The 12479-nt window shown below is 40.2% G+C and overlaps 2 protein-coding genes and 7 non-coding genes across 9 annotated transcripts; 7 read left to right on the forward strand and 2 right to left on the reverse strand.

Annotated features, from left to right (window-relative positions):
- Positions 1–2330: 2330 nt before the first annotated feature.
- Positions 2331–2522, forward strand: LOC130661383 (U2 spliceosomal RNA). The gene has a single exon (XR_008988576.1). It is a non-coding gene; the product is annotated as a U2 spliceosomal RNA (small nuclear RNA).
- A 185-nt stretch (positions 2523–2707) lies between these two features.
- LOC130660335 (U1 spliceosomal RNA) lies at positions 2708–2872 on the forward strand. The gene has a single exon (XR_008987534.1). It is a non-coding gene; the product is annotated as a U1 spliceosomal RNA (small nuclear RNA).
- A 328-nt stretch (positions 2873–3200) lies between these two features.
- On the reverse strand, positions 3201–3319 carry LOC130658384 (5S ribosomal RNA). The gene has a single exon (XR_008985600.1). It is a non-coding gene; the product is annotated as a 5S ribosomal RNA (ribosomal RNA).
- Positions 3320–4160: 841 nt separating this feature from the next.
- LOC130657617 (histone H2B, gonadal-like) lies at positions 4161–4775 on the forward strand. The gene has a single exon (XM_057460609.1). The coding sequence runs from the start codon at positions 4182–4184 to the stop codon at positions 4584–4586; it is 405 nt and encodes a 134-aa protein (XP_057316592.1). The 5' UTR covers positions 4161–4181; the 3' UTR covers positions 4587–4775.
- Positions 4776–7787: 3012 nt separating this feature from the next.
- Positions 7788–7860, forward strand: Trnar-acg (transfer RNA arginine (anticodon ACG)). The gene has a single exon. It is a non-coding gene; the product is annotated as a tRNA-Arg (tRNA).
- Positions 7861–8182: 322 nt separating this feature from the next.
- LOC130661385 (U2 spliceosomal RNA) lies at positions 8183–8374 on the forward strand. The gene has a single exon (XR_008988577.1). It is a non-coding gene; the product is annotated as a U2 spliceosomal RNA (small nuclear RNA).
- A 185-nt stretch (positions 8375–8559) lies between these two features.
- LOC130660337 (U1 spliceosomal RNA) lies at positions 8560–8724 on the forward strand. Its single transcript, XR_008987537.1, has one exon. It is a non-coding gene; the product is annotated as a U1 spliceosomal RNA (small nuclear RNA).
- Positions 8725–9052: 328 nt separating this feature from the next.
- Positions 9053–9171, reverse strand: LOC130658385 (5S ribosomal RNA). The gene has a single exon (XR_008985601.1). It is a non-coding gene; the product is annotated as a 5S ribosomal RNA (ribosomal RNA).
- An 841-nt stretch (positions 9172–10012) lies between these two features.
- LOC130657543 (histone H2B, gonadal-like) lies at positions 10013–10627 on the forward strand. Its single transcript, XM_057460528.1, has one exon. It carries the CDS (start codon positions 10034–10036, stop codon positions 10436–10438), a length of 405 nt encoding a protein of 134 aa, XP_057316511.1. The 5' UTR covers positions 10013–10033; the 3' UTR covers positions 10439–10627.
- The last annotated feature ends 1852 nt before the right edge of the window (positions 10628–12479 follow it).

Here is a 12479-nt window from a genome sequence, read left to right on the forward strand (position 1 = left end):
TGTGTATCCGTACTACATCGACTTCTTAAAATATGGCTCGTACAAAGCAAACTGCACGTAAATCTACTGGAGGAAAGGCTCCACGAAAACAACTCGCCACTAAAGCTGCGAGGAAAAGCGCACCAGCTACTGGAGGAGTGAAAAAACCACATCGTTACAGACCTGGTACAGTTGCTCTCAGAGAAATCAGAAGATACCAGAAGTCAACCGAGCTCTTGATCCGCAAGTTGCCTTTCCAGCGTCTTGTGCGAGAAATTGCTCAGGACTTCAAAACAGATCTGCGATTCCAGAGCACAGCCGTTATGGCTCTGCAAGAGGCTTCTGAAGCGTACCTTGTTGGCTTGTTCGAGGATACTAACTTGTGTGCCATTCACGCAAAACGAGTTACAATCATGCCTAAAGACATCCAGTTGGCAAGAAGAATTCGTGGGGAACGTGCCTAAGCATCTTACCAAACAAAAAACGGCTATTTTTATAGCCACACATCCATAAAAAATATTACGGCTAGCTTTTTATATCAAACTTTGTCCTGCTTTCTGTTTAAATTTTATGCTACATAAAAATTTTATGCTACATAAAGTTTGACAATGTTAAAAATATGAAGGGCAAGAAAAGTAAAAGCAAGAAAATAAGAAATTTAAAAACGAAAATACTTAAACTTAGGGAATCTAATCTTAAATTTACTCTTTTTTAACTGTTTAAGTGACTTAAACAAGTTTAACTTTGTACCAAGATAATGTTTTTTTGTAAATGTGTGGCTATAAAAATAGCCGTTTGTTAATGTAATAGCCAGATACACACAAATTATTTTTTTGCGGTCTTCTTTGCTGCCTTTTTGGGAGTCTTTTTGACCTTCTTTGCTGCAGGTTTTTTAGCAACAGGCTTCTTTGTGGGTTTCTTAGCTGCTGGTTTCTTAGCCGAGGCTTTCTTTGTGGCAGGCTTCTTTGCTGCTTTCTTTGGCGTGCTCTTCTTTGCTGGCTTCTTTTTTGGTGTACTTTTCTTTGCAGTAGGCTTCTTTGCCGTTGGCTTTTTTGCTGCGGCCTTTTTCTTAGGTTTTTCTTTTTTTACCTGACCTAGCTTGAATGATCCAGAAGCACCAGTGCCTTTAGTTTGAATCAAATCGCCTGATGTTACTCCTCGTTTAAGAGCCATTTTCAGATGATGATCTGAGTTTTCAGCAACTTTGTAATTTGCATGAATATATTTTGTAATAGCTTGGCGAGATGAACCACCGCGTTCCTTTAGGGTAGCGATAGCAGCCTTGATCATGTCCACATATTTAGGGTGATCAGCTGTCTTCTTTGCAGCAGGTTTCTTCTTGGGTGCGATTTTCTTTGGAGAAGCTGCTTCACTCATTTTTAATGTTTTCTTACAACAATCCAACGATAAACGATGCTTGTTATCACAGTAGAAGTATACTAAACATTACCGTGTAAATGAGATATAATTTAAGACGGTGCGAAGTATGCGGACGTAAAAGTACCACTCCCGGGAATTGATTTGGCGCGAAAACAGAAATGTGTGTTTCTGTACATCGTATAATGTCCGTTTTGGGTGCCGCGACTATGCGAAAGCATGTTAATTTTTATTTGTAGTACGACGCAATAGTCTGCAAGAGAAGCTGCTGGAGTTTGAGGTCTTCAGCATTACATCTAGTCTGTTAATTTGGGCTTCTTCCGCGCTCGTGTTAGGATTTTCATAAAGCGTTCTTTGGTTTGCGTTGCGTATGTCGGCCTACATCATCGACACGGCCTGTTTCCGGCTATTAGGAGCAATTCATATATTGGGCACTGCGTTTCGACTTTTTTATTAGACCACAGTAAAAAAATTCACTCACAGAAGTCCCTTTCTTTCATGGCTACAAACACGAAGAATTCTGTCGTAAGTAAAACGAATGCGCAAGCCAAAATGACGATGGGGCGAAGTCATAAGCATGGCCCTGTGGCCCAATGGATAAGGCATCTGACTACGAATCAGGGGATTCCAGGTTGGACTCCTGGCAGGGTCGCACTGTCGCATTTCGGCTGCATGGTCTACTGTGTAACGCGCGCGCACGTTCTGGCGTAATGCGTTGATAAACGGAATGTACGCAGACATATTGGAAAGTAATATCACGCACTTAGTATCGTCGCCTTTGTTAGCATTCATGTAAGTTACCATCCACTCGCTACAGTCGCTCTCCATCCTACGGCTAAATCAACAGCCGTGATTTTTACTATGTCGCCGTCCATCCGTACGCGGTGACAGTTGTAAGCTTTACAGTAACGTGACATGCTCCACAAGCAGTTACGGTGTGTGGACGATGCCTATCATGGCAACGCTTGTTCTTTATCGCTTCTCGGCCTAATGGCTAAGATCAAGTGTAGTATCTGTTCTTATCAGTTTAATATCTGGTAGGCCATTCTCTGAATGGTCAGTATATTAATCTGATTTTTGGCCTTGGGTCATGGAGGTGGATTCATTCACGCCGTGACCACGGGTTGCCTTGGTGTTGCACTATTACCGATGGCGGCCCACATAAGCAATAAAAGAATAATAGCAGTCCTCTTTCCGACGGCACTCTGCATAGTCTACGGCGGGAACAAAACGCGTACACTGGGGGAGAATACAGCCTATGCCCCGCGACACGGCAGTTTATAACACACTCAAGCCACAAGCATTAACAAACTTTGAAGGGTACCCTCATGCTACGGTGCAGTTCCAACTCATACTTACCTGACGGGGAAGTAAAGACTGATCAATGAGGGTTTTCTTCCAGAGTGAGGCTCTTGCATTGCACTACGCTTGGGCTGACCTCTGCGATTACTGCAAACGTCAGTAACTCGACCGTACAATTTCTGGTAGTGGGGGCCTGCGTCCGCGCTCGCCCCCTCCTTAAGTCAAAATGAATGAGCTTAGAAAAGTTGCGCGGCCAAATGTCGGTGGTGACTTAAACGCTAAGGTAAAACCTCGCTTGGCTGTTACGAAACGTGATTGCGATATAAGTCCTCGGAAGGCGGCGGAATTTTATTTTATTTGCCATTCCGTCAGGGTTATTGGATGATCGGCAATAGATCGAGTTTGTATGCATTTGAAAGCTCTTTTTTCTCGTACTATCACCTGAAAATGTCGTAGGAAAATGTCATAGGAAACACTTTCAACAACCGCCACGTTCCTTAATTGTTATAACAAGAAATATATCACAGCAAATGAAAATGAAAAGCCTACGACACCGGGAGTTCCCAGGCGGTCCCCCATCCAAGTACTATCCCGGCCCGACGATGCTTAACTTCCGTGATCAGACGAGAACGGGTGTGTTCATCGTGGTATGGCCGTAGACATTAGTAGGTGCAAATACGTGCAATTTATTTTGACGTTGTGATCAAATTTTTTTATTTAATTTCTTTGAGTTACTTAGGACAAGGCGTATGCATGGATTATCTATTAGACTTTAAGGTTATAGTTTTGTGAAAAAAACAATGTTTTTTTAAAGATGTGTGGCTATAAAAATAGCCGTTGTTTTCTGAGTGTAGCGGTTTACTTCTTCTGTCCTTTGTCGTTCTTCTTTGGGAGTAAGACAGCTTGAATGTTTGGCAAAACACCACCAGCTGCAATGGTTACACCGCTCAAAAGTTTGTTTAATTCTTCATCATTACGAACAGCCAATTGTAAATGTCTTGGAATAATCCTAGCTTTTTTGTTGTCTCTTGCTGCGTTACCAGCCAACTCCAATATCTCAGCAGATAAATATTCCAAGACGGCTGCTAAGTAAACTGGTGCTCCAGATCCAATTCGGTTAGCATAGTGCCCTCTACGAAGGAATCTATGCACTCTACCGACTGGAAATTGAAGTCCAGCTCTTGAGGATTTTGTCTTGGCTTTAGCCTTAGCTTTTCCACCTTTTCCACGTCCAGACATAACTGCGATTTGATTTGTAAGTTAATACAAAAACGTACGAATATTTAACGTAAGTGTTAACGAAATAAACTTTACTCGTTTTTTCATCATAAAAATAGGATCGAAATCATGTTTTTTTAACCAATCATAATTAAGTATTAAACAAAAGATTTTTTTTTTAACCAATTAAATTGCGTATCGGCGTTTTCGGATCGAATTCGATCCGATTTTTTTACTTATAAACAAAAAGTTTTGACTTGCAGTTTAATGCTTATTTACAAGTTAAGTAGCAAAAATTTTTAACCATGTCTGACGCAGCAGCTAAAGGAGGAAAACAGGCACCTAAAGTAGCCAAGAAAGGTGAAAAAAGAGCCGGCAAAAAAGGAGGAAAGATTGGTGGAACTGGTGAAAAGAAACGCAAGAGAAAGAGAAAGGAAAGTTATGCTATTTACATCTACAATGTTTTGAAACAAGTTCACCCAGATGTCGGAGTTTCAAGCAAAGCTATGAGCATCATGAACTCATTTGTCAACGACATCTTTGAGCGCATTGCTTCCGAAGCTTCGCGTTTGGCTCTTCAAAACAAAAAGTCGACCATCTCTTCTCGTGAAATTCAAACCGCAGTACGTCTTCTCTTGCCTGGAGAACTTGCAAAACACGCAGTCAGTGAAGGAACAAAAGCCGTCACAAAATACACAAGCAGCAAGTAAACCAACGTCTACCAAACACAAACGGTCTTTTTTAAGACCACACATCTTTAAAAAAACATTTACTTGGCGTCACTACAAGTTAACCGAAGTTAATAAAACTTCTAAATAATGTGCTTAAGAACACTAGCCTACATTTAAAATACTTCCCCATGTGTGTGTGGATTAGCTTCACTTTTCATACGTATTATTAGCTGTACTTGCAGAAAAGACAAGTACATTGATCCATGTTATTGCTTACATTTAACTTAACCCAGCTTTTCACGGAAACACTCCCAGGCAAATTAACCCTACAAAGTATTTCTAAATTTTTTTTGTGTCATATATGACATAGTATCGTATAGCAATAAATGTAACTGTGACAAGACTTTACACATTGTGTAATTTGGAAGCGTGCACAAAGTAATGTTTTAAAAGATTTGTGGCTATAAAAATAGCCGTTTTTGTTGAGCAATGACAACGCTTAACCTCCGAATCCGTAAAGAGTTCTTCCTTGACGTTTTAAGGCATAAACAACATCCATAGCGGTAACGGTCTTGCGTTTAGCGTGCTCTGTGTAGGTTACAGCATCACGAATAACATTCTCTAAGAAAACCTTCAGTACACCTCTGGTTTCCTCATAGATAAGGCCAGAGATACGTTTGACACCACCTCGTCGAGCAAGACGCCGAATAGCAGGTTTTGTGATTCCCTGAATGTTATCACGAAGAATTTTTCGGTGACGTTTAGCACCTCCTTTTCCCAATCCTTTACCTCCTTTTCCGCGTCCAGACATATTGATATAGTTGCGTACAGAACGAGTACAAAAACAACGTTTGAGTTAACAGAATTCAGACAGCTTTAAAAAGAGGCCATAAAATTACCTACTGCTCGTGGAAACACCCTAATTAACCAATAGAGTTGCGTCATTACAAAATGTTCCGAACATTTTGTACATTTTTTTAAGTAAAACTGTAGTTTTTTTAAAAATTCGTGGTCTTAATGTTTCAGTAAGGCAATAAATTTGGCATCGTTGGAATTCGCCAAACCTTCTGCTACTTACTAAAAAAAAAAAAAGTCAAAAGCTTTTGTGTATCAGAAGATACAGCCGTTTTCCCGTAGCCAAAAAACACAGATTTTATAAAAATGTTAAAGTAATGAGCGTAATGTCATTATGCAGCCAATCAGAAATTACTTTCTTAGCACCAATCAAATGGTTTGTTTTGAACCTTAGCTGTCAATCAATATGAGAAATAAAACTTTGGCGCGATAGTGCATTTTAGACCGTCTTGTGTATCCGTACTACATCGACTTCTTAAAATATGGCTCGTACAAAGCAAACTGCACGTAAATCTACTGGAGGAAAGGCTCCACGAAAACAACTCGCCACTAAAGCTGCGAGGAAAAGCGCACCAGCTACTGGAGGAGTGAAAAAACCACATCGTTACAGACCTGGTACAGTTGCTCTCAGAGAAATCAGAAGATACCAGAAGTCAACCGAGCTCTTGATCCGCAAGTTGCCTTTCCAGCGTCTTGTGCGAGAAATTGCTCAGGACTTCAAAACAGATCTGCGATTCCAGAGCACAGCCGTTATGGCTCTGCAAGAGGCTTCTGAAGCGTACCTTGTTGGCTTGTTCGAGGATACTAACTTGTGTGCCATTCACGCAAAACGAGTTACAATCATGCCTAAAGACATCCAGTTGGCAAGAAGAATTCGTGGGGAACGTGCCTAAGCATCTTACCAAACAAAAAACGGCTATTTTTATAGCCACACATCCATAAAAAATATTACGGCTAGCTTTTTATATCAAACTTTGTCCTGCTTTCTGTTTAAATTTTATGCTACATAAAAATTTTATGCTACATAAAGTTTGACAATGTTAAAAATATGAAGGGCAAGAAAAGTAAAAGCAAGAAAATAAGAAATTTAAAAACGAAAATACTTAAACTTAGGGAATCTAATCTTAAATTTACTCTTTTTTAACTGTTTAAGTGACTTAAACAAGTTTAACTTTGTACCAAGATAATGTTTTTTTGTAAATGTGTGGCTATAAAAATAGCCGTTTGTTAATGTAATAGCCAGATACACACAAATTATTTTTTTGCGGTCTTCTTTGCTGCCTTTTTGGGAGTCTTTTTGACCTTCTTTGCTGCAGGTTTTTTAGCAACAGGCTTCTTTGTGGGTTTCTTAGCTGCTGGTTTCTTAGCCGAGGCTTTCTTTGTGGCAGGCTTCTTTGCTGCTTTCTTTGGCGTGCTCTTCTTTGCTGGCTTCTTTTTTGGTGTACTTTTCTTTGCAGTAGGCTTCTTTGCCGTTGGCTTTTTTGCTGCGGCCTTTTTCTTAGGTTTTTCTTTTTTTACCTGACCTAGCTTGAATGATCCAGAAGCACCAGTGCCTTTAGTTTGAATCAAATCGCCTGATGTTACTCCTCGTTTAAGAGCCATTTTCAGATGATGATCTGAGTTTTCAGCAACTTTGTAATTTGCATGAATATATTTTGTAATAGCTTGGCGAGATGAACCACCGCGTTCCTTTAGGGTAGCGATAGCAGCCTTGATCATGTCCACATATTTAGGGTGATCAGCTGTCTTCTTTGCAGCAGGTTTCTTCTTGGGTGCGATTTTCTTTGGAGAAGCTGCTTCACTCATTTTTAATGTTTTCTTACAACAATCCAACGATAAACGATGCTTGTTATCACAGTAGAAGTATACTAAACATTACCGTGTAAATGAGATATAATTTAAGACGGTGCGAAGTATGCGGACGTAAAAGTACCACTCCCGGGAATTGATTTGGCGCGAAAACAGAAATGTGTGTTTCTGTACATCGTATAATGTCCGTTTTGGGTGCCGCGACTATGCGAAAGCATGTTAATTTTTATTTGTAGTACGACGCAATAGTCTGCAAGAGAAGCTGCTGGAGTTTGAGGTCTTCAGCATTACATCTAGTCTGTTAATTTGGGCTTCTTCCGCGCTCGTGTTAGGATTTTCATAAAGCGTTCTTTGGTTTGCGTTGCGTATGTCGGCCTACATCATCGACACGGCCTGTTTCCGGCTATTAGGAGCAATTCATATATTGGGCACTGCGTTTCGACTTTTTTATTAGACCACAGTAAAAAAATTCACTCACAGAAGTCCCTTTCTTTCATGGCTACAAACACGAAGAATTCTGTCGTAAGTAAAACGAATGCGCAAGCCAAAATGACGATGGGGCGAAGTCATAAGCATGGCCCTGTGGCCCAATGGATAAGGCATCTGACTACGAATCAGGGGATTCCAGGTTCGACTCCTGGCAGGGTCGCACTGTCGCATTTCGGCTGCATGGTCTACTGTGTAACGCGCGCGCACGTTCTGGCGTAATGCGTTGATAAACGGAATGTACGCAGACATATTGGAAAGTAATATCACGCACTTAGTATCGTCGCCTTTGTTAGCATTCATGTAAGTTACCATCCACTCGCTACAGTCGCTCTCCATCCTACGGCTAAATCAACAGCCGTGATTTTTACTATGTCGCCGTCCATCCGTACGCGGTGACAGTTGTAAGCTTTACAGTAACGTGACATGCTCCACAAGCAGTTACGGTGTGTGGACGATGCCTATCATGGCAACGCTTGTTCTTTATCGCTTCTCGGCCTAATGGCTAAGATCAAGTGTAGTATCTGTTCTTATCAGTTTAATATCTGGTAGGCCATTCTCTGAATGGTCAGTATATTAATCTGATTTTTGGCCTTGGGTCATGGAGGTGGATTCATTCACGCCGTGACCACGGGTTGCCTTGGTGTTGCACTATTACCGATGGCGGCCCACATAAGCAATAAAAGAATAATAGCAGTCCTCTTTCCGACGGCACTCTGCATAGTCTACGGCGGGAACAAAACGCGTACACTGGGGGAGAATACAGCCTATGCCCCGCGACACGGCAGTTTATAACACACTCAAGCCACAAGCATTAACAAACTTTGAAGGGTACCCTCATGCTACGGTGCAGTTCCAACTCATACTTACCTGACGGGGAAGTAAAGACTGATCAATGAGGGTTTTCTTCCAGAGTGAGGCTCTTGCATTGCACTACGCTTGGGCTGACCTCTGCGATTACTGCAAACGTCAGTAACTCGACCGTACAATTTCTGGTAGTGGGGGCCTGCGTCCGCGCTCGCCCCCTCCTTAAGTCAAAATGAATGAGCTTAGAAAAGTTGCGCGGCCAAATGTCGGTGGTGACTTAAACGCTAAGGTAAAACCTCGCTTGGCTGTTACGAAACGTGATTGCGATATAAGTCCTCGGAAGGCGGCGGAATTTTATTTTATTTGCCATTCCGTCAGGGTTATTGGATGATCGGCAATAGATCGAGTTTGTATGCATTTGAAAGCTCTTTTTTCTCGTACTATCACCTGAAAATGTCGTAGGAAAATGTCATAGGAAACACTTTCAACAACCGCCACGTTCCTTAATTGTTATAACAAGAAATATATCACAGCAAATGAAAATGAAAAGCCTACGACACCGGGAGTTCCCAGGCGGTCCCCCATCCAAGTACTATCCCGGCCCGACGATGCTTAACTTCCGTGATCAGACGAGAACGGGTGTGTTCATCGTGGTATGGCCGTAGACATTAGTAGGTGCAAATACGTGCAATTTATTTTGACGTTGTGATCAAATTTTTTTATTTAATTTCTTTGAGTTACTTAGGACAAGGCGTATGCATGGATTATCTATTAGACTTTAAGGTTATAGTTTTGTGAAAAAAACAATGTTTTTTTAAAGATGTGTGGCTATAAAAATAGCCGTTGTTTTCTGAGTGTAGCGGTTTACTTCTTCTGTCCTTTGTCGTTCTTCTTTGGGAGTAAGACAGCTTGAATGTTTGGCAAAACACCACCAGCTGCAATGGTTACACCGCTCAAAAGTTTGTTTAATTCTTCATCATTACGAACAGCCAATTGTAAATGTCTTGGAATAATCCTAGCTTTTTTGTTGTCTCTTGCTGCGTTACCAGCCAACTCCAATATCTCAGCAGATAAATATTCCAAGACGGCTGCTAAGTAAACTGGTGCTCCAGATCCAATTCGGTTAGCATAGTGCCCTCTACGAAGGAATCTATGCACTCTGCCGACTGGAAATTGAAGTCCAGCTCTTGAGGATCTTGTCTTGGCTTTAGCCTTAGCTTTTCCACCTTTTCCACGTCCAGACATAACTGCGATTTGATTTGTAAGTTAATACAAAAACGTACGAATATTTAACGTAAGTGTTAACGAAATAAACTTTACTCGTTTTTTCATCATAAAAATAGGATCGAAATCATGTTTTTTTAACCAATCATAATTAAGTATTAAACAAAAGATTTTTTTTTTAACCAATTAAATTGCGTATCGGCGTTTTCGGATCGAATTCGATCCGATTTTTTTACTTATAAACAAAAAGTTTTGACTTGCAGTTTAATGCTTATTTACAAGTTAAGTAGCAAAAATTTTTAACCATGTCTGACGCAGCAGCTAAAGGAGGAAAACAGGCACCTAAAGTAGCCAAGAAAGGTGAAAAAAGAGCCGGCAAAAAAGGAGGAAAGATTGGTGGAACTGGTGAAAAGAAACGCAAGAGAAAGAGAAAGGAAAGTTATGCTATTTACATCTACAATGTTTTGAAACAAGTTCACCCAGATGTCGGAGTTTCAAGCAAAGCTATGAGCATCATGAACTCATTTGTCAACGACATCTTTGAGCGCATTGCTTCCGAAGCTTCGCGTTTGGCTCTTCAAAACAAAAAGTCGACCATCTCTTCTCGTGAAATTCAAACCGCAGTACGTCTTCTCTTGCCTGGAGAACTTGCAAAACACGCAGTCAGTGAAGGAACAAAAGCCGTCACAAAATACACAAGCAGCAAGTAAACCAACGTCTACCAAACACAAACGGTCTTTTTTAAGACCACACATCTTTAAAAAAACATTTACTTGGCGTCACTACAAGTTAACCGAAGTTAATAAAACTTCTAAATAATGTGCTTAAGAACACTAGCCTACATTTAAAATACTTCCCCATGTGTGTGTGGATTAGCTTCACTTTTCATACGTATTATTAGCTGTACTTGCAGAAAAGACAAGTACATTGATCCATGTTATTGCTTACATTTAACTTAACCCAGCTTTTCACGGAAACACTCCCAGGCAAATTAACCCTACAAAGTATTTCTAAATTTTTTTTGTGTCATATATGACATAGTATCGTATAGCAATAAATGTAACTGTGACAAGACTTTACACATTGTGTAATTTGGAAGCGTGCACAAAGTAATGTTTTAAAAGATTTGTGGCTATAAAAATAGCCGTTTTTGTTGAGCAATGACAACGCTTAACCTCCGAATCCGTAAAGAGTTCTTCCTTGACGTTTTAAGGCATAAACAACATCCATAGCGGTAACGGTCTTGCGTTTAGCGTGCTCTGTGTAGGTTACAGCATCACGAATAACATTCTCTAAGAAAACCTTCAGTACACCTCTGGTTTCCTCATAGATAAGGCCAGAGATACGTTTGACACCACCTCGTCGAGCAAGACGCCGAATAGCAGGTTTTGTGATTCCCTGAATGTTATCACGAAGAATTTTTCGGTCCTTTTCCCAATCCTTTACCTCCTTTTCCGCGTCCAGACATATTGATATAGTTGCGTACAGAACGAGTACAAAAACAACGTTTGAGTTAACAGAATTCAGACAGCTTTAAAAAGAGGCCATAAAATTACCTACTGCTCGTGGAAACACCCTAATTAACCAATAGAGTTGCGTCATTACAAAATGTTCCGAACATTTTGTACATTTTTTTAAGTAAAACTGTAGTTTTTTTAAAAATTCGTGGTCTTAATGTTTCAGTAAGGCAATAAATTTGGCATCGTTGGAATTCGCCAAACCTTCTGCTACTTACTAAAAAAAAAAAAAGTCAAAAGCTTTTGTGTATCAGAAGATACAGCCGTTTTCCCGTAGCCAAAAAACACAGATTTTATAAAAATGTTAAAGTAATGAGCGTAATGTCATTATGCAGCCAATCAGAAATTACTTTCTTAGCACCAATCAAATGGTTTGTTTTGAACCTTAGCTGTCAATCAATATGAGAAATAAAACTTTGGCGCGATAGTGCATTTTAGACCGTCTTGTGTATCCGTACTACATCGACTTCTTAAAATATGGCTCGTACAAAGCAAACTGCACGTAAATCTACTGGAGGAAAGGCTCCACGAAAACAACTCGCCACTAAAGCTGCGAGGAAAAGCGCACCAGCTACTGGAGGAGTGAAAAAACCACATCGTTACAGACCTGGTACAGTTGCTCTCAGAGAAATCAGAAGATACCAGAAGTCAACCGAGCTCTTGATCCGCAAGTTGCCTTTCCAGCGTCTTGTGCGAGAAATTGCTCAGGACTTCAAAACAGATCTGCGATTCCAGAGCACAGCCGTTATGGCTCTGCAAGAGGCTTCTGAAGCGTACCTTGTTGGCTTGTTCGAGGATACTAACTTGTGTGCCATTCACGCAAAACGAGTTACAATCATGCCTAAAGACATCCAGTTGGCAAGAAGAATTCGTGGGGAACGTGCCTAAGCATCTTACCAAACAAAAAACGGCTATTTTTATAGCCACACATCCATAAAAAATATTACGGCTAGCTTTTTATATCAAACTTTGTCCTGCTTTCTGTTTAAATTTTATGCTACATAAAGTTTGACAATGTTAAAAATATGAAGGGCAAGAAAAGTAAAAGCAAGAAAATAAGAAATTTAAAAACGAAAATACTTAAACTTAGGGAATCTAATCTTAAATTTACTCTTTTTTAACTGTTTAAGTGACTTAAACAAGTTTAACTTTGTACCAAGATAATGTTTTTTTGTAAATGTGTGGCTATAAAAATAGCCGTTTGTTAATGTAATAGCCAGATACACACAAATTA

Source organism: Hydractinia symbiolongicarpus, chromosome 9, assembly GCF_029227915.1.
Source record: "Hydractinia symbiolongicarpus strain clone_291-10 chromosome 9, HSymV2.1, whole genome shotgun sequence".
NCBI classification, from domain to species: domain Eukaryota; kingdom Metazoa; phylum Cnidaria; class Hydrozoa; order Anthoathecata; family Hydractiniidae; genus Hydractinia; species Hydractinia symbiolongicarpus.